Consider the following 24552-nt stretch of genomic DNA (forward strand, 5'->3'; position numbering starts at 1 on the left):
GATAAAAAAAAATCATAGTTCAAATTGTGATCTCATTTATTTGGGTTTTTGAATTCTGTAAATGGTTTCACAAAAGTACACCAAATAATAATCACTGATGATGCCCTAAGCGGACTTGAAGGCTATTTCACCTGAAGCTTGTAGGAAATGTACAGTTCTTTTCACATCGGAGAATTATGTGGATGCACTGAGCAGCTTGCTGCATCCAATCTGTAGTGAATAGAGCCGGCATACCTCCCCTGCAATTTGACCACGATATGTTGGCCCCATTTTAGTGGTGCTTCTGGTTGCGGAGAAAATCGGCACATGTTTTTGGAATTCTCCGAGCGCTGTCAGTATTTCCGCGGGCGTCACATCTGTCATTGTGTAAGCGCAAAACATAGGTAATGGTGCCAACAATTCGCCCATTTTCTCTAGGCAGCCCTAATGTGAGGACAAGGCACGCTCTGATCGTACCCGACAGCCACCGCGTGAAGGGTCAGTTTAACGCTGTTGATTTTGTAACAATAGCGGTTGAAATGATGTAGTAGTAGTAGTATCGTTGAAATAATCAGTTTTAAAATCTTTCCTATTGAAGTCATTGAGGTAACCACAGGTATTGTTGCCGTGAAGGATCAAGAAATATGTTCAGATAGCTATTTGTCACCTAATGACTTCTCGGTTACTTTAGAAATCGTACGTTTCTTCTCCACACAACGGCTAGCGAGCCCGTAAGCATCTTCCGTAGTTTCTGTTGTGGGCGACACTGAATCCAGACGGTGGAAGGAAATCAAAGTGATGAACTACATAAATGGGGAGAGCTGTAGAGGTAATTTATTTTTTTGCAAAGCAGATTTATCAAGTTCGTAATAAATTCTAAATTACAACGATAATCGACAGAATGTAACATAAAAACGTTTTTAAAATTTGAGGGTTTCCTGTGCTGCCATGTAAAGTACGTAGTAAAGCCATTTTTCAATGGCTCTGGATTGACTATCAGCCAGGTATGTTTTCTATTTATTCATTGGGAAAGTATGTGCTACTCCCAGTATCTGATGACGGCTGGTGGTTTGATTATTTTAAAAGCAGTTTGCAAGAAACTGCTGAGTAAAAAGACTGAGCTAAGATAATACAATGATTGAAGAAATTGCTACTGAACATCTGTTCTCAGTAGACTTAGTTATGTCCGAAATTTGCAAAAGCTGGCTCTGTAACGTCCTGGTAAACCAAAACATGGCAACCTACTTAGTAGTGTGTTGGCCCGCTTTTGGACCGCAAAACAGCAGCGATTATGCGTGGCATGGATTCGGTAATCCGTTGATAGGTTTCCGGAGGTGTGTGGCACGAGATGTCCACGCACAGTTCACGTAATTCCTGTAAACTACGAACCGTTGGTTTGTGGATAGCATCCCAGATGTGTTCCATCGGGTTCGTGTGAGGCGACGCGAGTTAGCTCTTCAAACCATTGTAGCACGAAGGTGACTTTGGGACGCGGACAGTTACCCTACTGGAAGATGGCTTCTCTGTTAGCGAAGACGATCAGGCATGAAGTTATAGTGGTGGCCCTCAAAGTTAAAGCAATTCAAAGCTGTTGCGGCCCATATTTCGAGCAGTAGTTCTCACTGGCAACGGCTTATCCCGGCACGATAATCGACCTGGTGTGGCAGACTTGATTATCCAACCAGGTGACACGGTTCAATTGACCAATAGTCCGATCGCGATGATCCTGTGCACAGTGCAGGCGTAATTGACTGGAGGAAGCTCGGGCGATATCCTTCTCTTCTGAGAAGCGTGAGTGCTACAACGCCGCCTTCACTATGAGCTAGATCATACTCTCACTTCATCCCCATCCACTGCCCCAGGCCGGACGATGTTCACATTCAGATGTTGCAGCTTCTTTCTCTTGCGGGCAAACACTTTCTCCTTCATACATACAATCGCATGTGGTCAGAGGGCACGTTCCCCAGACGGTCGTACCCATACCAAAGACTGGTAAGGACAAACACCTTTCCTCTAGTTATCACCCCATTTCTCACCAGCTGTGTTTGCAAGGTGGTGGAACGTATGGGCATATATTAACCATTGCACAGTGTGAATATCGAGCGCGCCGTTCTGCGGTTGACCATCTCGTCACTTCGTGAACCTATGTCATGAATGGTTTTCTGCAGAAATATCAGGCTGTGGCCGTGTTCGAATTGGAGAAAGCCCACGACACTTCCTGGAGGACTGGTATCCTCCGTACTATCTACACGTGGAGCTTCCGTGGCAGCGTGTCCCGTTTGCTTTTGCTTCAGGATTTTTTAAAAGACGGAATTTTCCATGATACGTCTTGGGTTCTTCCTTGTCGGACACGTTTATCCGTGAAAATGGTGTTTCTTCTGATACCGTACCGAGCGTGTCCTCTTTGCTTTCGCAATTAACCCTATAATGGCCTGTCTTCCGCCGGACATATCCAGATCCCTTTTCGTTGATTTTTCGATCTATTGCATGTTCCACAGACTTGTCTCCTTGTGCGGCGTCCTCAGCGATGTCTCATTCGTCTTTACTCGTGGAGCCTCGACAATCGTTTTCGCTTTTCCATTGACAACCATTCGTATGAATTTCTAGCGGCTTGGTTTCTTCCACCGTCTTTACATCTCGCGCCTGTTGCTCATCTGTTCGTTGAAATTCCTGGGGCTCAAGCTCGATAGGAAACTAACTTGGCCCTCCCAAATGTCTTACCTGGCCGCCCGCAGTAGGCGGTTCCACAATATCCTTGTACTACGTGTCCTCAGCGTTACTTCCTGGGGAGCGGATCGGACCACCTGCTTCCATTTGTACCGGTCCATTGTCCGTTCGAAACTAGATTATGGGTGTTCAGTTTACGCATCTGCACGTCCGTCCCTCTTACGCGGTCTCAGTACTATCCACCATCGTGGCATCCGTTTGGCCACTAGCGCCTTTTACACTAGCCCGGTTGAGCGTCTGTATGCCGAAGCCGCCGAACAAACACTGTCATAACCACCGTGACTTTCTCCTCGGCAGATACGCTTGCCGTGTGTCTACCATCCCTGATCACGCATCCTATGCTTCTTTGATGACTCCTTTGATTGCCAATATGGGGCGCGTTCCTCTTCTGTTACCTCCTGGAGTTCGCTTTCGGCTATTGCTCCGGCAGTTTAATTTCACGCTTCCTGCCATTTTCCCGATGGGTTTAAACCTTTGACCGCCTTGGCTTCGTGCGGCGGCCCATGTTCACCTTGGCCTTCGTTCGCTCCATCCTCGCTCTATCGCCGTAAGTTTCACGACCTTCACATGAAACTTCGCAACGGTAACTTTGTGTACAGGTATGGCTATCGGACTGACCGTAGTCATTGGTAACGACTGTTTTCGGTATCTATTTCCGGAACACTGCTGAGTATTTAAGGCAGAACTCTTCACCCTGATCAGCGCTCGCAGTACATCCAACGTCGCAGTCTTTCCAATTGCGTTGTCTGCTCTGACATTCCATGCCGTTCAGAGCCTCAGTATGCTGTACACTGTCCGCCCCGTAGTGCAAAGGGTCCAGGAAAGCTGTCACTGGCTCACTCTTGGTGGAACATCTGTGATGTTGGTGGGTTCCTAGTAAAGTTTGTCGACGGGAAACTAAGCCGCTGACGCTGCTGCCAAGGCTGCAGTCCTCGTACCCTCAGCCCGCTAGTTCTTCCACTCACTCCGACGATCTCTGTGTTGCCGTCTATTAGCAGGTGGTGTCACTTCCACTGGCCCTTCCTTCATGGGCCAAGCTTCGGGGAATTAATCCTCTTCCAGGGGCTTGGACGACCTCCTCTCGACCCTCTCGCCTCGAAATCACCATTTTAACTAGGTTGAGTATTCGACACGGTCTTTTTAGCCATCACCATTTCTTGTGCTCATTGTCCTCAACCTCTGACGGTTCGCAATTTCCTGACGGAATGTCCTTTCTTTAACCACGTACATTATTTATGTATGCCGCGTGAGTTATCGGTCGTTTTAGCGAAAGACGCGCGGACTGTCGACCGCGTTTTTCTTTTTATCCGTCGTAGCAATACGGCGAAGGACATTTAATCTTTACTTCAGGACCTTCGTTTCTCTCTGGCGTATTTTATGGACCTTTCTCGAAGTCTCTGTTTTAGTTGCCTTTGCTTTCGTCGAGTGGGCTTAATGTGTAGTCATTTTAACTACCCTTTTTATCTTAGTGTTCTACGGTCTTTACATGGGCGCGTATGACTGAAGTTCTTTTTGCGCCCTAAAACAATCAATCTTTCCGCCTATTCATGGTTTCGTCGTCCTTCAACCAGTGTCGTCAATTTCCCGCCCGTGTCGTTACTAGAATTGTTAAGTTCTTCTGTGCTGTGCTTATATAATTTCATTGCCGCATAAAGTGCCTGCAACGCCACCATGCGGCATTAAATTCTGCGATGGGCAATTGCTATAATGTTTTGGCTCATTAGTTTGTTTGCAAGTACATACTAAGTATCACGATTTGCCCTTGTTGGCCCTTGGAATACTTAAAAGTATTTTAGAAAAGAGAAAATAATCGTTAGGCCTGCACTGGAGACTTTGCACTACTAATAATCAACGCTGAGACGTGGTCAGAAATATGAGCTAAGATTATGGTTATTTTAGGTAGTACGTATCGAAATGCACGTGAAGGGTAGTTTCTCTCTCTCTCTCTCTCTCTCTCTCTCTCTCTCTCTCTCTCTCTCTCTCTCTGCTGGGGCTTCTATTCATTGCCGAACGAACTAATTTCAGAATCTGCTATACTAGCTGACGGCTAACAGCTGGTGCAGTTTTATGCTCAATCGTTCGGTTTCCTTAAGACAAGGTGCCTTTGAATGTCAAAAAATGACGAAATTAGTGAGCATTTCATTGCCATTTTCCTTTCATGGGAAAAACAGAGGATAGTGTGAAATCATCCACTTGACTCTTTTAGGTCCTAATTAACTTTTATTTTTCGACGTAGCGCCAAAGTATGCCAGTGCACTTTCACAAACGTTTTTCTGGGAATTGATTACATCCCTTTAGTGCAGAAGCTGGTAGCTCTGAAAAATGCCTAACTCCAGTGTTAGAACTCGGGGAATTTTTTAAAACTGATTTTCGTTATCACTTGAGGCTGGATGGAAGGCAGAGGTTGCCAGATCTTGTGAACAGGTTGAGTTCGAAAAATTCGTTCTTCAAATACAATTTCCCATTGCCAAAGCACATTTGAGTAGATATTCGTGCTTCCAGTTACAAGATTGTATTGCTGTAGATATGAGATAGCTTGCCTTATGCCAGTGTCTTAATCTCTCTAACTTCTGTGACCTACTTCCATTTGAACATGCTTACTAGTCAGGCGTCTCTCTCGCCGCTGCTTCCTCTCCTCCCCAAACTTCTTTCCATAATAGTAAATTTATTGGTGTCACAATGTGTATAATCAGAAAATCCTTTTTAGTAAAGTTGTGCCGTAAATTTCATTGAACCCTAGTTTGATTAAATACCTATTCATTAATTTTAAAGTCTAACCACCTAATCCGAGCATGGATCTTTTGCAGATTTCAGAAGCTTCTATTTTCTTCTGGTCTGAATTGTTTACCGCCCAAGTTTCACTCATGTACAGAGCTACATATAAGACAAATACCTTAAAAAAGAATTCTTAACACTTAAATTAGCTTGGTGTTATCAGATTTCTCCTTTCCTTAAACGCTTTTCTTATTGGCCGTCTGTCTTTCGTTCTCTCTGCTTCGGCCATTGTCAGTTATATTCTGCCGAAGCAGAGATATATTCAACTTCATCAGCTACTTCTAGTAGCACATTTCGTAGTGTAATTTTCTCTGCATTGTCAAATTTCGTTAGACTACTTTGTTACCTTTATTTTGTTAATATTCATTTTATAAATTATTTTGTGGAAACTATCCATTATGTTCAACTGATCCTCAAAGCCCGTTTGCGTTCCTGCCTGAATTTTCTTATATAATGTGGAAAAGTACTGTCGGGTTTGGACACAACCGCCGATTTCGTATGTTTCAAATAGTGTGTCCTCTTCATAGACTATCAGTCAATTTGAAGTTTATTTAACGTGGAATAATCCTCGAGGATGAAGGATGTGTGTGTGTGTGTGTGTGTGTGTGTGTGTGTGTGTGTGTGTGTGTGTAAAACACGGCAAGTAAACCATAAAATTAAACTTTCTTCTTTTTAACAAATGAAGTTCACTTCGTTCTGTTATTGTGTAATATCTAAGAACATTACAAACAAATGTAACTTGACATAATATACTATGCAGGCCAACTAAATCAGAAAGGGAGAAAATGCCCATCACTTGAACGCAAAGCGACAGGTAAGTCTTCAGACAGGCGTGTTTCTTACTCAGGGCTACTGTAAATGATCCGTTTTCAGAGCTCTACATTTTCCAAAGTATTACATGTTCAAATATGATTGCATAAAACAACAGTAAACTCACCAAGTTAGTTTTTTAGTCTACAAATGTTCTGAGACGCCTCTGGTCACACGCTCGAACGGTAGTAAAGTTCGTTTCGTTCGTCATATAGCAAAATCCTGTCAACGGTCATCGCAGCAGCATTGATTCGTTCTGAGCTGTTCCATTGTTTTGGGCAGTGGGGATATGTAAAACGTTCCTTAATGTGCCCCCAAAAGAAAATAACAAGGCGTAAGGTCAGGCAACCTTGGAAGACCAAGGGAACAGGCACATTTTCTTCACTGTGTCCATTCTAGTGATGCGAAAGTTCGTCTTTTAGATAGCGACAAACATCAACGATCTAATTATGTGGTGCCCCGTCTCATTGGAAGACGAAATTTTTGGAAACGGCAGTCAGTTGTGGAAACAGTCTTAGTTGCAACATACGAAGGTAAGAGGTAACCATCAATCTTCGCATAGGAGAAAAACTATTCCTGCGGCTTCGTGTATGGCATTGTACAGAAAACTTCAACCTTCTGCGAAACTATCCGTGCGCCGCAATTTCATGAGGATGTTCAGTGCCTTAATTCTCACGTTGTGGCAGTTGACTATCCATGAAAATGGAAGGTGCTTAGTCACTGAATATCAGCTTGGAGACGAAGTGTTCGCACCCAAGTGCTACTTGCGTTGTGATGCAGAATTGAAGGTTGCCGGACATAATCATTCTGGTTTTAATTGTTGCACAAGCTGCAGACGGCAGCAAAATAGCTGTCGCAAAAGTTTGCACGTAAGTTTGCTGCGGTATTTAAAGTTCATGGCTTATGCAGACTGTTGATTATTTTGATCTGCGCACGAAACTTTTCTTCACCCTCTCCACAGTTCCATGTGCTACTCTCATTCGACCGGTACTTTGCTGTTTACAAATAAAACAAGTGTCGCTGAAGTTGTCAATAACGACGCACAGTTGTCTTTACATGGCGATTTTTTTCCTCGTAACGCCAACTGGCGGGTGCGGTTCATGCGTCTGTCATATTTGTACAGGTAATACTTTGGAATTCAAAGACGAATGATTCATTTGTAGTAGCCTTGCACATTGCGATGGAAACAGACCCTGCAGATGTACCATTATAGGTGTCAGTATCATCTCAGATTGCAGCCGGACTTCTGTGCATGCTGATCTCATTTACATCTGTGTGAACTGTTCATCCTATACTACTAAAACAGCTTGGTGACTTGCTGACTAAGACAATGGTGGATATTTTCGAAACTTTGGGTTATTACAGAGAATCAACACTAGGATACACATTTCGTACAACAAATCCGTCGCGAAACTATTTATGGTATACATATATCACTCCGCTTTGCCAAATGTTTTTGCTGACTGAGTTGTGGGTAGCCAAATGCAAGATTTTATGGTAATTAGAGGAATTTTATTTGTAGTATAAGAATTCGTAAATGCACCATGTCGAAATACTGAGAGGTATAGTAGTCTCACAACAGCTATGAATAAGCGATGTGGTAGGAAATTTTCTGTGCCAAAGCGTTCACCGCTGACAGCCAGGCTTCACTTGAAAAGGTGAGACCTGTCTTGCGGGTACAAAATTAGACACGCTGAAAGGACTCAAAGCACGAGGCTGCGACGGTGGAAATAGGCCTTCGCTGATGACGCAGAATCCTGGCCATTCCGTTATTCGTTGCATTACTGGGCGCTGAATTATTGTCACATAGCTTATCACATTTTTGAATATTTCATTGCGCACGCTAAAGTACTTCCTTCGTGGTTTTCGCCACCTGTGTTTTGCAATAACAAATAGTAAAAATAAGTTTGTTCTGAAGTGAGATTAGTTTCGAAGAAGAAAATGTTCATGCACAGCCTGAGGGATAGCTGAAATGCTTCTTTCCTGCAAAGAATTGTTTGTTTACGGCAAATTGTAACTTCGTGGAAAGAGCAGTAAGAAGAATGGTGGAGAGGTTAGTGATTTCGGGCATAAAAAACAACACTTTAACGCCAAACAAATAACGTTGTTAGTTCCCCTTGTTTACAATATTACTATAAATTCATCTGGAAGAACAAACGACTTACTTAAACCTCGCAGTAGAAAAATGCCCACAGCCGCTCAACTGCTCTCTCTCTCTCTCTCTCTCTCTCTCTCTCTCTCTCTCTCTCTAGTGACTACAGTGTATGTGGAGGTATTCATCGATTTTTATATTCTAGTCTAGCGAAGTGGTTTCTTAACAGCACTGTAATCACGCTGGCGGGAAAGGGGCCCTAGTGGCGGCCATTTTGAACTGTTTCATTGCGCAAGATCACCGCTCCGCATTCGGGTACCTTATGAATCGCACAAAATCAAATTAAGCTAGATTTCGATTCTCATTACATTTATCGAAGCAGCTTCGTTATAAACAAACCCACTTAGCGTTTTAAGATCGATCGGAGACACTCAAACTGTGCACGTACTACTGATCAGTACTCCATGTTTGTGTGTGTTGTATTTTGATATGAAGACAAATCATCTATCTCTCTCGTTACTGTCAAAGATAGTGTGATATATATTGTACACTTGTGTATTTAGACTCCCTGTGAAACCTAAAGCTCGGTAAAAATTTTCAGATGCCGCCGTTAACGTCATATTGGAGTTTATGACGATCACCAGCATCAATCCAGAGTACATAGTTAAAAGTTGTTTCTTTAAGTCTTTACACAAACTTTATTTTTCTTCCATTCATAACTTCATCAACCAATATATTACGTCCGACACAAAAGAATGTGATTGGTGCAAATTTGCGTGCATAGTATTAGCAGAGTGGCTGCTAGAAATGCCCATAAACGATTGACTGAATTCCAACCGCAGTTGAAAACACTTACGTGAGGTGTGTGGTCGCTTGGAAGGTGCAGCGTTGGCACGCTTTGTCACGTGTAGATTAACACTAGAATGGCAAGATTGTTAAAGGCCAATGTAAAAGTGTGATGTAGAAAACGTAACATGCATCAATTTTATAAAAATGTTATGTGTGGTGTTTTTTAGTTGAAGTAAAGGCTAATAAGAGATTATTCCATCATTTTAAAAAGAAAATAATTTTTTACCTTTAATTTTCACTTATGAATCAAATACATATAAACAAGTTCATCTTCTTGGTATGCAAGATTAGAGCTATGGCAGAGAACCATTGTAATGCAGTATAGTGCAAACGATCCAATTATTTTTAAAAAACGTTAATTTTAGTGACAGAATTTAATTTTTGCCACAGTGGCAGCCAGATGATTTATAATTTGTTTTTCATTCCACACACGTGTAGCATATCGTTAGTGTCCATCACTCATGGTTCTGTGGCACCAAGTGCAGGTATTTGTCATGGTTGCAGTGCAAAAGCTGCATCTTTTTTGCATCCATTCTGCCTTTTCTGTTGGTCATCCTGTGTGATTTCCAAGACACACCTGTCACATGGTGGACACAATGGGGTGCAGTAAATTACAAATCTACTATCAATCAGCACTATTGCACGGGCAGAGTAGAACTGACAAAACATGTTGGCTTCTTAGGTCAGAAGAATAAAGATAATTTACAAGCTAACATTTGCCAAAGTTAAAAATGAAGTGAGTAAATAAGAAAATAAATGTAAGTGCAGTTCCACTCTCCAATGTCTCTCCAAAATTAAGTATTACAAGGCAAATATCAGAGTCGTGCTTCTCACACTACTGTTGAAGTAAGTGCTTCAGTTTTGTTAAGAGTTAAATTATGAGAAATTCTTAATTATTCAAACTTACTGCCAGGAAATATTACAAACTATTGTAGAATTGAAGTAGCAATTTCAGATAAAGTTCATCATACCATCTAGAAACCAGCATTGCATGTTACCTGCACACTTTATGCAAATTTCTATCATACAAGCAATCTGTGACATTGTAGCTTGAAGTACTAAAATCCTATGTAATGCAAGTATCTCTCCAAAATTTTCAAATTGTGTGATATTACAGTTAATTTTGCAGTGTTTGTCTTAGATACTTGTTATTCACTTCCCTTTATTAGTCCATTTGTGTAGCAACATTTAACTGTTGTATCAATGTTTTATGTTCTGTACACACATTTGAAATGGTTATCCCATAGGTGTTGCTGAGTGGTACCTAATTCAATAATCCTTGGTTGATTGTGAGGCATTTTGTTAAATTATGTGAAACTGATACTTCTGATGAAAGGGTTTGTAGCTTTATTATGTGCCAACCAATCATTACAAATCACCAAGAGACAGCCAAATGATCCATTAATTTGTAATACATGTGTGGTTTAATTGTGGGTGCAAAGAAGTGCAAATGCAAGGCCCAGCATGCAATTCTTGGCAGAATACTTGAGATACTTGTCAAGTAGGAAGATTTGGGGAGCTTTTAGAACAATTAATGTGGTGATTGAATAAATAAATGGTGACACCTTCAAGGCTTGAAACAAGATTGTGTGTGTTATAATGAGCAGTGCACTAAGAATTTTGTAAGTTTCAGCACAGTATCTACTACACCATCTAATGAAACCTGTCATTTCAAATGTAAGTGTCTGTCGCACATACCTTACCCATGACCAGTATGGAGGATATAGGGTCATACAAGGGTTGAGGGAGTACATATTACTTAGTGCACTGAATCTAAAATTCTTAATTCATTTAAATGTTACTCATTCAGTATTGAAGGTAAATAAAGTACAAGGAGTAAACTCTATTGTTCAACAAAGGATAGGTAAGTGGGAGCCAACTACAATCTGATTTCAAGCATCACTGCCAAGTAATATTAGTTGTTGAAGCCTCTATTGAATAATGAAGGTAAGTACGAAAAGAACTGTGTTTATTCAATGGAGATGGTTAGTAGTTGCAGTAAAAGATGTGCAACAACTGTGAAGGATCAGTAACATCGAAATATTGTATTGGAGGAATAAACATTTATTTTAAGAGTGGATAGAAACTGTGCTGTGTATGCAGCTTGGAAAAAAGAGATTTGACAATGTTTGGGAAGCATTGTCAGACCTAAAATGAATGCTAAATTAATTTCGTGCTGGTATTGAGCAAAACTTAGTGGACTCAAGTGGAAATGATGAATTGTAACTACTTTCTCGCACTAGGAATTAAAGGTAACAGTGTTGCTCAAAAGCCTGAACCTGTTTCCAAATAGCAAAATTTTCATAAATATGTAGCATTTTAAAGTGATTAAAAGCTGTTGCACAAAACAATGTTGATTTGGTCTAAAGAAAAAGTGATTGGGGAAACATAAGAAACAATCACCAGTGGCTGTCAGAACAGCTTTGATATAAGCAGTTAAAAGTAATCTACAGATGGTGAAGCAAAAATGCTTGTTCAAAACTTACAGGAGAAAGTTCAGAAATTTAAGCTAATGAATTTTTGGGTGAGGAATTATTAACAGTATTGATTGGTAACAATGAAAAGTGGTGGTGGTGGTGGTGGTGGTGGTGGTGGTGGTGGTGGTGGTGGTGGTGGTGGTGAGGAAATGTATTGTTAAAATTGCAATGGGAAAAAACCACCTTGGAAAATTTGAGTGCCTTTGTCTTTTGAAGGATATAAAAAGTGCAGTTTCAGAAGTAGAAACGGCAAAATTGCGCGTCACTCACCATTTTCCTGGTATTCTGGTGCCATCAATTTGAATTGCAACATTGACAGCTACAGAGAGAGATCTGGTACACTAAGGGTCATGACAACCAGTTACATGCATTGTTAGTCCCCATTTCATGGGTGTTAAGGTCATGAGAGTTTCATACCTTGAATACTTGCTAGATCTTGCCAAATGCTGATGCTAACTTTCATCATTTTTAATCATAGTTTCCTCAGTACAGGAAGTTTATCAAGAGTGCACAACATAAACACTGCTATGGGAGGTGTTCTGTCAGCAATATAACTAACTTTAATGTGAGTTTCTGTAAATGTCACTAAACATAGCACACATTGTCATTTGTGGTGGCAGTGCTAGATTCTTCTGCAGATTTTTCATATCATTTTTGGCTCGTGCTATTCACCATTTTAAGTGAATTGCTTCCCATCAGTGTAGTTTCCTAGAACTAATACTACTGTGAATCTGGTGTATCCTCAGAAAGATAACACCAAAAGAATCTGAAATGTGTTTTACACACATTTGTAAGAGTCTTCAGATGATGTAGTGTCTTATCCCATTACAGTTGGATGAGTGCTGGTAATAGTAATATCTTGAAGCAAAGTAATATTGAGAACTTCACATTTCGATACTGTGATGTTAAGATCTTAATGGGGGGTGTGGAAATACTGGGAAGGCAATTGATAATTTTGCTGTCAGCTTGTGATGCAATGATTTTTTGTGGTATCTGTAGTGTGGAATATTAACCCTTCCTGAAGGCTTTACAGTAGATTTTGTGCCCTTCTATAGCAGCTGATTAGGATTTTCTGCATTTTTAGTATTGTTTGTTGTTCCGTAAGTGTAACTGAAAAAATTATCAGGTATATGAAGCGTTGATGCAGATTATTGGACAATGGAATGAAATTGGCAGTTTCGGCTGTGTACATTGAGTTTTTGTAAATTCTGCTTTGTCAAGTTAAACAAGGTGAAACAAAATGTCTAGTCATTTTGTATAACATACATTTTGACTGTATTCATTAATACACATGGTAGTAGAGAAGTGGTAATTAAACTAAAGAACTTCATGGCATTATTTATAACAGCCTATGAGGTGCTGTTTGACAAGATCACACAGTTTCTGTTAAAAAGAAAAAAAACATTGTTAAATCTACAAAAATGATTTTATGTAAATGGAAGGTGCTAAGACACTTAAACAGCAATGCAGCACTTCCCTACATTTCACAGAAAACAGTTACATAGTAAAAATACTTGTTGCAATCATGCCTGGATTATACCCAAATGGAATGACTACTTGGAAAGTCTTTGAGGTACTTACAAAAAAAAAAAAAATTCAGCCATTGTTCTCAAAAGCATATGTTGACATGTTGAAGAAGATGGGGATATTAAGAAACAATTTCCTCACTGCACACTTCCTTCATCAATCAGTAATCGCCATGTATCATTACATATGCACAAGAAGACATGATCAAGACACAAGAGCATTGTAAAATAGAACATGCAAAAAAGAAACATGCAATGATTTATGCACAACAGGAACACAGGAACTCTGCTACAGGAATTGAAATCTATAGAAATTTATTGCCTACTACATCAAGACACATGAAATATACAAGCTCTGGCAAAAACATAGAACAGATCACTGAAAAATACTGCATGTTCCGAAAGTATACAAGAACAAAAAAGAAACAATATGAATGATCATAAACATGGCACAGCTGCACACTTAACAGAATGTGATACATTAGACACAAACACCCTCATTAGAATAGAAGTCAGGAACACAGCAAAACAAATATGCTGCTGTGACTGACTTTTTTGGTGTTTGTGTCTGTGCAGGAGCTGAAATGGAGCATCTTCTGGTCTTTCGCAGATGCAACTCACCAACACATCTCTGGCAGAGCTTGCATTCACATTTTATTACATGACTGGTAAGTATTTTGGTTCTCACAATGGTTGTTAAAGAGCAGAAAAGATATACTATTTTTCGTCTTAGGTGCCTGAAAGTTTCACAAAATTTGGTAAGTTACATTTAATTTGATGGCTGAAGTTATTGTTATATATTAACTAGGCTTCTTGATTATTCATTCAATGATGAAATATGGAAACTGCAACTATTCTTACAAGAATAATTCCATGTTGTGTGTGTTGCTTCTAGCAATCCTCCAGTAATTCCTAGGATTCATGTGTAACTTAATTCAGATTTCACCACCACTCCTCCTAAATCTCAGGATAAAAAGAAAAACCATCTGAAATTTTTAAATGAGTTGTCTGTTGCTTCCGGCTCTTAAGGCTTCACTCCGAGACGCGTATTGAAGTGATAGATCTCGCCACAACACACTGAAATTGTTAAAACATTTTATTATTTCTGCATACCAGGGTTTTAAGTTAGAGATAATGATCTGATATACAGTTTTTAAAATGAAGCATCAATTTACAGAACATAATCAAAATGTTTCCAGTGACATTGTTCAAATTCAAATCACCCACACTTCTGAAAGCTTAATTCTGTTCCTCATAAATGCTATTTAACTCATAAAATTTTCAGTTACCGATGTGGGAACCTCTGTCTACTAGAGCATGACTATTATAGATCCAGTTCATGCTTAATACATTGTTGGTTTCCATACAAATCGATTCACTGTTTGCCCTTTTTGGGCTACCTTACTGCTCTTTAGAATATTAAGGAGCATACAGTGTGCCATTTAGCATAGTTGCAGTGTTAATATCAAGAGAGCTGAAAGGAATGTGTCTGAAGTATTGAATATTGTTACAGATTGCCTTTAGTTGGTACATAGGTTCCAAAAACCACACACACACACACACACACACACACACACACACACACACACACACTACTTGGCTTTGAGAATAGCAGCTGTTCTTCATGAAATACTTTAGTTCTGAACAGTTTACAATAGAATGGTCACCCATTCTTGTTCCAAAACATTAACCAATTGCTTCAGTGATGTGGGAACTGGAAATCTGCTCATAACTCTATGCTCTAAAGCTCCCCACAACAGTTCTATGATGTTCAGGTCTGGCAGTTGTGCTGGCAACAAAAGATGTTTGATGTTCTGATGCTCCACAAACCATGCCTTAAACTTTTTGGCTGTTACTATGGCACATTACCATCATGGAATATGAAGGTGGTTGGCAGAAATACGCTAGTCACAGTGAGCACTTAATTGTAGAGGATGTAGGGATACTCATTCATGGGGGTAACAATAGGACCAGCTGAATACTAAGATACAGCCACCCAAATCATAACAGAACCTCCCCTGTGCTTGAGTATAGGAAGCAGGCAGGCTGGACTATGGGCTTGTTTTGGGGTTCTCAATATATATAAATTGGGCTGTTAGTAGGAAACAAACTAAGATTCATTGAACCATCCAGTCATAAAGTATCCAGCTTTAGTGGTCATGGCATTGCTTTTGTAGCCTTACGTCAACTTACTTTACTAAGGGGTTCACAGTTTCAGCTCTTGATGAATGTTAGCTGTCTGAAGCTCCTGCCATACTGGTTGGTTTTGGTTGGTTGAATTGGGATTTGGGTAAAGGGACCAAGCAGCGAGGTCATCTGTTGCGTTGGATTGGGGAAGGAAGACAGCCATGCCATTTCAAAGGAACCATCCATACATTCGCCTAAAATGATTTAGGGAAATCACGGAGAACGTAAATCAGGATGGCTGGACATGGGTTTAAACCACTACTTTCCTGATTGTGAGTCCAGTGTCCTAAACACTGCACCACCTCGCTTTGTCATATTGCTTTTGTTGACACAGTCTTACTGCAGGGTGTGTCGAGTTCTGTAGTCACTTTTAATGCGGTAGCTTTTTTTTTTCCCCCCCTCACTGTTGTTGCTCGATGGTCTGCTTTTGTCCACTATTCGTCTTTCTTGTTGACGTTTTACAATTTTTGGTGTTTGTTGCCATTACCATGGACACTGTCATTTGTGGAACATTACGCAGTTCAGCTGTTTTCACTGCAGATACTTCTGTTCACCACGCATAATGCTGTTTTTGAAGCCTGAGTGATCACAATTTCACCGATAACTTGTGTTAACTGTTGCAGAACAAAGCATATTGCACACTAAAAGATAACCTCAGACTTGGAACATCAGCTGTGCACTGTAGCCACATAGTAGTATTTACATGTACCCAGGGGGTGCCAATATGCATAAAAATGTACTGTATTGCATGGTGTTAATGTTGTTGTGCATCTCCTGTATATCACATCTGGCTTGGTGTTGGTTGTAACCCTGTTTGTTGTGATGGTTGGATTTTTGTATTTGTGAGATTGATGTTTTCTGTAGTTCACTGACCTATTAAAACAGAACAGTGAAACACATTTAATATGATTCCCAAGGTAGTGCTCATTATATCTTCGGTTTTTTAAACATTTGAGGCTGTCAGTTACATGATCTGTTCCCCTGTTGCCTAAGAACATGTCATAAAAATGCATTTATGGAATGTTTTTGGAAATTCATGATTATTTTGCACATCATTTTAATGACAGTAAAGTTTTTATTGTATTATTAAAAGTACAACAGCAAACTTAGTTGTGTCCTAACAATAAAGTAAATGTAAGCCATCATCACTTCCTGAATGAACTCAGAGTTAAAACTTCTAATACCCACCAGTTTTGCACTTGCCTCAGTAAAATTCTAGCTAATGCAGAGATACTACATTAGAGACTTCTAAATGTGGTCCCATTAGTTTTTGAGAATCAGTGTAATTTGTCACTGCATCCCATACTGGTTGCTAATTCTTGGGTTCCATAATGCACAGTAGGCCTGGCTAAAAGTAAATAGCATATCAAATCTAATTACTAAAGAGAGAAAAGGAAACCAACAATAGTTAAATATATGAAAGTATTACTGAGTGCTCAGTATTGTACTTCATCTATTTGTTTTTTGAACCTTTGCATTTCCCTGTGGAAAATTTGGTTGGCAATGTTGTCTGTAATGGCCCATGAGCAGTGTTTCATAAGGCATAGCAAAGATCCACATGTATAGTGTTATTGCACCTAATACCTCCATTTAGATCAGTTGCTCCCAACCTGATTATCATCAGTGGGGTGGGGGAGGGGATCCATGTTTTGAGGAGATATAAAACAAATGACTGCCACATGGAGGGGAGAAGCAGAATGAATTTAATTCCAAAAATATTGGCCACCTAATGTGACATCTGAATTCAATATCATGGATGAAAATATTTATCAGTTTCTTTAAAAATGAGACCAGAACAACTTAAGATATTTAAATACACAACTTATGACGTACATATGGAGGTGGAACCAAATGTGCACTGCCCAGACTGGAGGAGCCACAAGTGACTGTTGGATATTTATTGTAACAAATAGTATCAATATTACATTTTTAAAATTGTGTACATTTTTTTTCCACTCTTATCATATGGTAAAGAAAAATCAGACAATGGAAACTCCAGGTAAGAATATCAACAATCTAGGAAAAGATAGGATAGCTACCTATTGTAAAGAAAACATGTTAAGTTGCAGACAGACTCAGTTAAGACACTTACATGTAGCTTTCAGCCATAGCCTTAATCAGCAAAAGGGACACACACACACACACACACACACACACACACACACACACACACACACACACACACACACACTGGCTGAACTCTAGCATCTCGGGCCAGAATGCAACTGTCATGGGATGCAATCAGCAATGTGGACGGGATAGGGAAGGGGAGAAACGAATGCGGTCTGGTGGAGAGTGCAGGGACTAGAATGCGAACAGGTGCAGCGTCTGGAAGTTGGACAGGGAGGTGGGGAAGAGTGGAAATAAGTTAAAAAAGATATGCAGGTGCGTTGGCAGAAGGTGGCAAATAGACTGCGTGGGAGGCAAGAATGGGATGAGATTGTAGGAAAGAATGGGTTGGAAAATGTTGGGTGGGGACAGTATTACGGTACTGTAGGTTGAGGCCAGGATAATTACAGCAGTGGATAATGTTTTGTAAGAATCATCAGTGAATCATCATTAGTGAAGTTACTGATAAAGGGGAGGATCCACATGGCTCAGGTGCTGAAGCAGCCATTGAAATAAAGTGTCATGTTTAGCTGCATGTTGTGCCACGGGCTAGTCCTACTTTGCTCTTGGCCACAGTTTAGCAGTGGACATTCATCCTGTAGATAACAATATAAAAAGCTATGCAAAGATTGCAGCAGAGCTGGTATATGGCATTGCTGCTTAAACAGGTGGCCAACTTGTGACAGGACTGGAATAGGAAGTGCTGGTTGGATGGATTGATTAGGTAGTCTTGCACCTGCATCTGTCACAGGGATATGAGCCTTGTGGCAAGGGGTTGGGTTTGGGAATGTCATAGGGATGGACTATGATGTTTTGGAGGTTGGGTGGGCAATGGAACACCACGTGAAGAGCAGTGGGAAGTATCTCGGGTACGAAGTCCCTTAATTCAGGGCACAATGATAGGTAATCAAAGCCCTGGTGAAGGATGTGATTCATTTGTTCCCGTCTGAGTTAGTGCTGGGTGATGGAGTACACTTTTGTGTCCTTTTCTTAGAGGTGGTGGGAGGATTGGCTGTGTGAGGGGAATTGGCATGGGAGATACGTTTGGGGACTAGGTTTGGGGGACAGTGCCTATCTCAAGGCCTCGGTGAGAGCCTCAGCCTACTGAGTAAGAGAGTTCTTGTCACTGCAGATATTCCATCCTTAGGTGGTCAGACTGCATGGGAGGGATTTCTTGGAGTGAAAAATACCTCCCATACAGCTTGGCCACCTGGGGATGGCTTATCTGCAGTGCAAGAACTCCCTTGCTCAGTATGCTGAGGGTCTCAAGAGATTTAGAGAGGCACTGCCTTCCTCACCTAGTCCGCAAATAGATATCCCATGCCAAATCCCCTCACACGTCCTATCCTCCCGCCTCCCCAAAGAACTGGCCTCAGCGGAATGTCCCCTTCGTCACCCAGTACCACTGTGGACTGGAACAACTGAAACGCATCTTTCACCAGGGCCTTAATTACCTATCATCTTGCATTCTAGTCCTTGTGCGCACTGTGCCAGACAGCGTTCGTCTCTCCCCACCCGTACATTACTATCCCTTCCCCTTCCAGATTGCTGTTTGCATCCCACATGACAGTTGCATTCTAGAAGTGGCAGTCATGTGTACATAGGGTGTGTGTGTGGGGGGGGGGGGGAGAGAGAGAGAGAGAGAGAGAGAGAGAGAGAGAGAGAGAGAGAGGGAGGGAGAGAGAGAGAGAGAGAGAGAGAGAGAGAGAGAGAGATCAGGCAAGACTTCGACAGCAGTTACAGCAGGAAAGAATGACAGTTAATTGTAGGGGTTTGGGGCGGGGGGGGGGGGGGGGGGGATGTACAGTGACACTGTTACAGAACTTTGTGACAGAACTTTGTGTTCCTAGTGCAGCTTCATTCTTTCCTGAATGTCTTGTCAGTATTCTCCAGAACATTCATTGAATTTTGTTCATGATCTAGCTCACCTTTGGGATCTTCTTTCACTGCAATAGGTAGCACACAGTACTCACTATACCTGCAGAGTTTTTGTTGGATGCATTCCCAGAATGACAACAGTACTTACAATGGTGGTGTCCCAAATGGTCGTGTTATACAATGAGCACATTTCACTGCATGTGCCCATAGGTGTACTTTAGCAGGTTCTAGGCACAACAGCTGACCCCAGAGGGTCAATGGCAGTAAATATTACAAAAATATAAACTACACGAGAGCTCACTAACTCCACATAGCCTAAGCTACAGCCAAGAAGATCGATCTGTGAAAGTAGTTGCAACAGCCACTTTTTAGATTGAGATAAGAAAACCACAAGTGTCCAGTAATCAACTGGTCAATCAAATGGCACTAGTTTTGAGCTTATAGATTTAATTTCAGTAGTATCTAGAAGCTGGAAATACTAGTAACGGACGTACTGGTGCTGGTGAGCTCTTGTCTCGTTTTTCCTTTTATTTGTACTGTTGATGTTCCAGGCCTCACCTTTTGGTGGGTTGAACACCACTATGCCTTACTTCAAATTACTAGACTACTGGAAGCTCCTACCACATCTGCAAAGCACACTGTACACTGTGGAATAAAATATACATACAAATTACACAAGATTTCCTCTTGCCTCATTATAAAATTAATGTAAGATTACATAGCCTACATTTGTATTCTACTTGCATGCTGGTAGTTGAATTTTTGTATTTCTGGGGTATTTTTATTTACTATAGCTTATAAATTTAGTTTCTGATGCACAATGAAATTTTAGGTCAAAGTGTTGGTCAAGTTCAGACAATGATGTAACCATCCTGGCTATTTGTGACTTAGGCCTTCTGCCATGAAGTGGAACAATCTACAATTGGCAGTGTAAGATAATGTGTAAATACATTCCTTGAGAGTTTGAATATAACCATCAAGCACCTGTGAACTCCAGAAGCCTTCGATAATGGTGTGTGGAGGTGTGTGCAGAATCTGATGATTATGGAACATAGTGGTTTGTCACTCAGTTCTAGTGAACAGCGGAAAGTCTTCTTAAGAGTGTAGCAAGTAATAAAAAAGAAGCAGTAGTCTGTGAACAGTATAATTAGAAACTGAACAAATGGCTGTTGTGTAGACCTCATTTTTTAAAATGAGGTTGTCAAACAACTGCCACTTCATCTCCTCCTTCCCAGAAGTGTGCCTACTAGGTGACAGTACTTCCGCGGTAGAATGGGACCCAGTATGTTGTCTTTTCTTGCAATATATGTAAGACACCACTGCTTTGGCAGTGCATAGAAAAAATATGCAGCAAACAGTACAGATCTTTCGTGAAATTGTCGACAAAATCTTTAGATTTGACCGAATCACATCTTTTCCATGGAACCATATGATAAATGACATAGCTTGTGAAATACTTGGTACCATTATTTTCCAAGTAAAGTACTTGGAATGGCACTCAGCCATATATGAAGCTGTGCTTTAAAAAATTAGAAAAGAATGGTATTATCATGCTTTTATTGAGTGTCACACAAATATAAGTGAAGCACTGTGTTGTCTGTAATTCTACAGAGCACTTAATTGAAAGTGGTCACAAAGTTTCTGTACACATTGTAGTCAGTAAAACTAGAAACACAGCTGCAAGTAAATCTATGCCCGCCCCCCCCCCCCCCCCCACACACACACACACACACACACACACACACACACACACACACACACACGGGTTCAATCACAAGGTACCTCATAAGATTTCATCTATTGACATATTAACAGAATAATTGCAATATGTAGTTGCCAAGAAGTGTTACCCTATTTTTATTTGCAGGGATCAAACAAGAGCTTCCTGTTGCTGGTCGCCCAGCACCACTTCTACAAGAGCCGCGGTTTGGCGCTGGCCCTCAGCCTTATCGTAAGTAGGCAGTAGCCTTCTTACAAAGTATCAAATTGGCTTCAATACCACAGCTTTGTTTCAAGCACCAGTTCAAAAATACTCCTGAATACATGTCTGTTAGTTTGTATTACAGTATCATTTAGGACACACACACACACACACACACACACACACACACACACACACACACACACACTCTTTCCCACTGAATCTGTACAAAGTCTATAACGGGCAATATTTTGTGCTGTACCAAGATGTCTTGGAATGGAAAACAAACAAACCAGACACTTTTAGAGAAGGAAATATGGAGTTCACAGATGTGCGGGGAATATTAGTTTCTTTCTTCCTTGCTCATTAGGATTTTCAGGCTGAACTTTGTACTTATTGTCACTTAAGTTACCAAAATCTCCCGATTGTTGTGCTTGGTCTAACCTAAATATTTTAGCTTTTGACATCTGTGGAATTTGCGAGGTACTAAATGGCCAGGTGATTTTTAAGATTTTGGTGTGTTGATGTGAGGCTGCTGTGATGGAAAGGATCTTCTCATATTTAAATTTCTTTGTGGTCAGTGTGAGTTTCCAGGTATATCAGATCCCTCACAATTCTTGAGGCCAACTCTTCAATGGTATGTGTCAGGAAATGTTACTGTCTGTGAATGTAAAGCATCTGCTGCAGCCTATGGATGTCATGCTTAGACGGCTAATTTGAAAAATTATCGTGTCGGCCATTGCACCCGTTGTACTTATTTTACCATGGAGATTTGCAATTATTTATTTTGTTGTGTACTAAAATACAAAATGTGAACACACATGGGGTAGGACAACACATCATTCCTTATTTGTAAGTGAATAGCTACCAAATTTGTGTGGAGGGTCTCTCTCTCTCTCTCTCTCTCTCTCTCTCTCTCTCTCTCTCTCTCTCTAACTCTCTCTGCCCCCCCCCCCCCCATATCTTTGTCTTTACTTTCTGCTGCTGAACAGACACACAACCATGGTACACAATTACATGGAGTCTATATAGCAGTTGTTCCTAAGTCCAGTTCATTAATCTTTAAATAACCATCCTTACTACTTTAAAATTCGTTAAAGAACGTAAGATTAGGTTGCTCCATCTTCACAGGAGGAGGAGATTGAAAATGTATTCACACAATGGAGAATATTAAAACAAAACCAATGGTACATATTCGTTATTAACAGAAGAGAAATTTAAAACAGTTCCCAAGTTTAGTGTGGGTTTCATAAAAACAATACATTGTTGGTCAGGAAACAGTACTAACCTGCTACAGTGCATTAACACTTCAATGAGCTGCACTAAGCTATGAAAACACCATGGGTGTTGAATGGCCAGTTTTCTGTCTAATTCAAACTTCTGCTGGTGAGATACAAATCTTTGATGCTCTTGCAGGGTGTATACGCCCTGGGAAATCTGGTAAACCCCGGAATTATTCAGAATTCTGGGAATTTATCATGGTTTTAATTTTGACTGGTAAGAATTAACACACTAACAAAGAATGTCACTGTATCCCGCTACTGCAGAATACTGCAGCAATAAAACATAAAAGAGGAAAATACCAAAATTAAACTTTATTTGCAAAGGAAATGTGCCATTTACACCACCAACATTTGCACACAAGTGTCTGCCAACAACAAAATGTGTTGAAGACTGACTTATGCAATACTTCATGACAACAAACTGCTTCCGATGAGCTTGACATCACAACTGTATGTACCAGGTTTGTTTGAGCGGTTGCCAGTGGGCTCGCTTGTATGTGCTACTTGAAGCCACATGCTAACCAGAAAAATTTCTTCTGGCGTGCCCAATCTGCCGCATTTGCGAATGCACAGAGCAATCTGATTTGTAAAGGGAAGGGGGGTAGCCTCCACATGACCCATGTTTACTTTTAGTGATTTTGCTGTTTCTTCTTTGTGTATAGCTCCCATGTCAAATGAAAACAAAAGGAGTTGTGACCAGGAGCTATCAAATGAATTAAAATATATTCACATAATTACGGACGATTGAAATATATTATTAGTTTGTTTTCTGATTTTATTTCATTTCCACATTTTTGGCAGTCAAGCAGAAATTGCCTGGCAGCACAGTAGTTATTTTTGTCAGTTTGCTAAAGAAATTTGGCTTTTATTAATCTTTTCAGCTGAGGCAGTCAATTCATTCGAAACGAAGAATTTCATTCCGCAGTATAGGCTAATTCCTCCTGTTCGCTGAATTTCAAGAGCATGTTTTCATCTTCTGGCATGTATGGCATTTCACCATAATACAAAACCAAACACGGGATAGAACTGTACTGGTATTCCAAGAAATTTACATCCCAAAAACCGCATGAAAAGCTTAATATCAGGCTGGGGCCTATGTCATTGTGAATTTGGACATCTGAATGTGCACATCAAGCAGACTTATACAATTTAATATGGTTTATGAACTTTGGATGCTCTTAGAGTATCCTCTGATGTCCTGTTTGACTAATGCAAGATACCTTAATGCTTTATACTTTTAAACATTTGGGCTTTCTACACTATCGTAGCTGCACAAGCACGGTAACACCTGTTTTCTGGCACTCGGTGGCAACTGCTGAAACGAACCTATTTCTACAAGGTCTCAGGACAATATTGCAAATAATGAAAAGCGTTACTTTCAAAGCAAATTTCCTTTTAAGTTACATACGAGAATGTGTGATGAATTTCTTAAATAGCAGAGAATTTGACTCTTTTAAAACTTAACATTTTGAGGATCGGCCACTTGACTAATTTTGAGGCCAGAAGACCAGACATTTGTCATTATTTTAAATTTTGCTGGCACATTTGTATGATATATCTTCCCAGTGTGACTTTCTGAAAAGACCAATATTACATGTGAAAGCTTAACTTCTCTTGTATTTTATTAATCTTAGAGATCAATATTATAAGTGGAAGCTTAGCTGCTCTTGTAGTTACACTACATATATTAAACCATTAACTTTTCCTATTTATGCATTCACGCGTCTTAACAGTGATGTTGCTATTAGCAGACTTTATCATGTGCCCTATGATCTAAATATCTGCTGTCATTTTCTAAAGTGACGGCAGTAACATCTCTGCAGATGTTGTATAAAATGTTAACCATCCAAAGGGCTGATAAGTTTTACAGCTTAGTGGGAAAGTATACTGTCACTTAACATGGGAAATGTTTTTGCAGCCGAGACTGTAATAAATTTTT

At 40.3% G+C, this 24552-nt stretch overlaps 1 protein-coding gene across 2 annotated transcripts in view; it reads left to right on the plus strand.

Moving 5' to 3' along the window:
* LOC126191511 (heterogeneous nuclear ribonucleoprotein L) overlaps positions 1 to 24552 on the plus strand; it is a 169290-nt gene that overhangs the window by 113113 nt on the left and 31625 nt on the right. Inside the window, exon 7 of one of the 2 annotated variants that reach the window (XM_049932405.1) lies at positions 21277 to 21360. The exons of the other annotated variant lie outside the window; for it this stretch is intronic. Coding sequence (XP_049788362.1) covers positions 21277 to 21360 — 84 coding nt within the window. The remainder of the gene's footprint in view (positions 1 to 21276; positions 21361 to 24552) is intronic. 2 annotated transcript variants of the gene reach the window in all.

Source organism: Schistocerca cancellata, chromosome 6 (assembly GCF_023864275.1).
Source record: "Schistocerca cancellata isolate TAMUIC-IGC-003103 chromosome 6, iqSchCanc2.1, whole genome shotgun sequence".
NCBI lineage: Eukaryota > Metazoa > Arthropoda > Insecta > Orthoptera > Acrididae > Schistocerca > Schistocerca cancellata.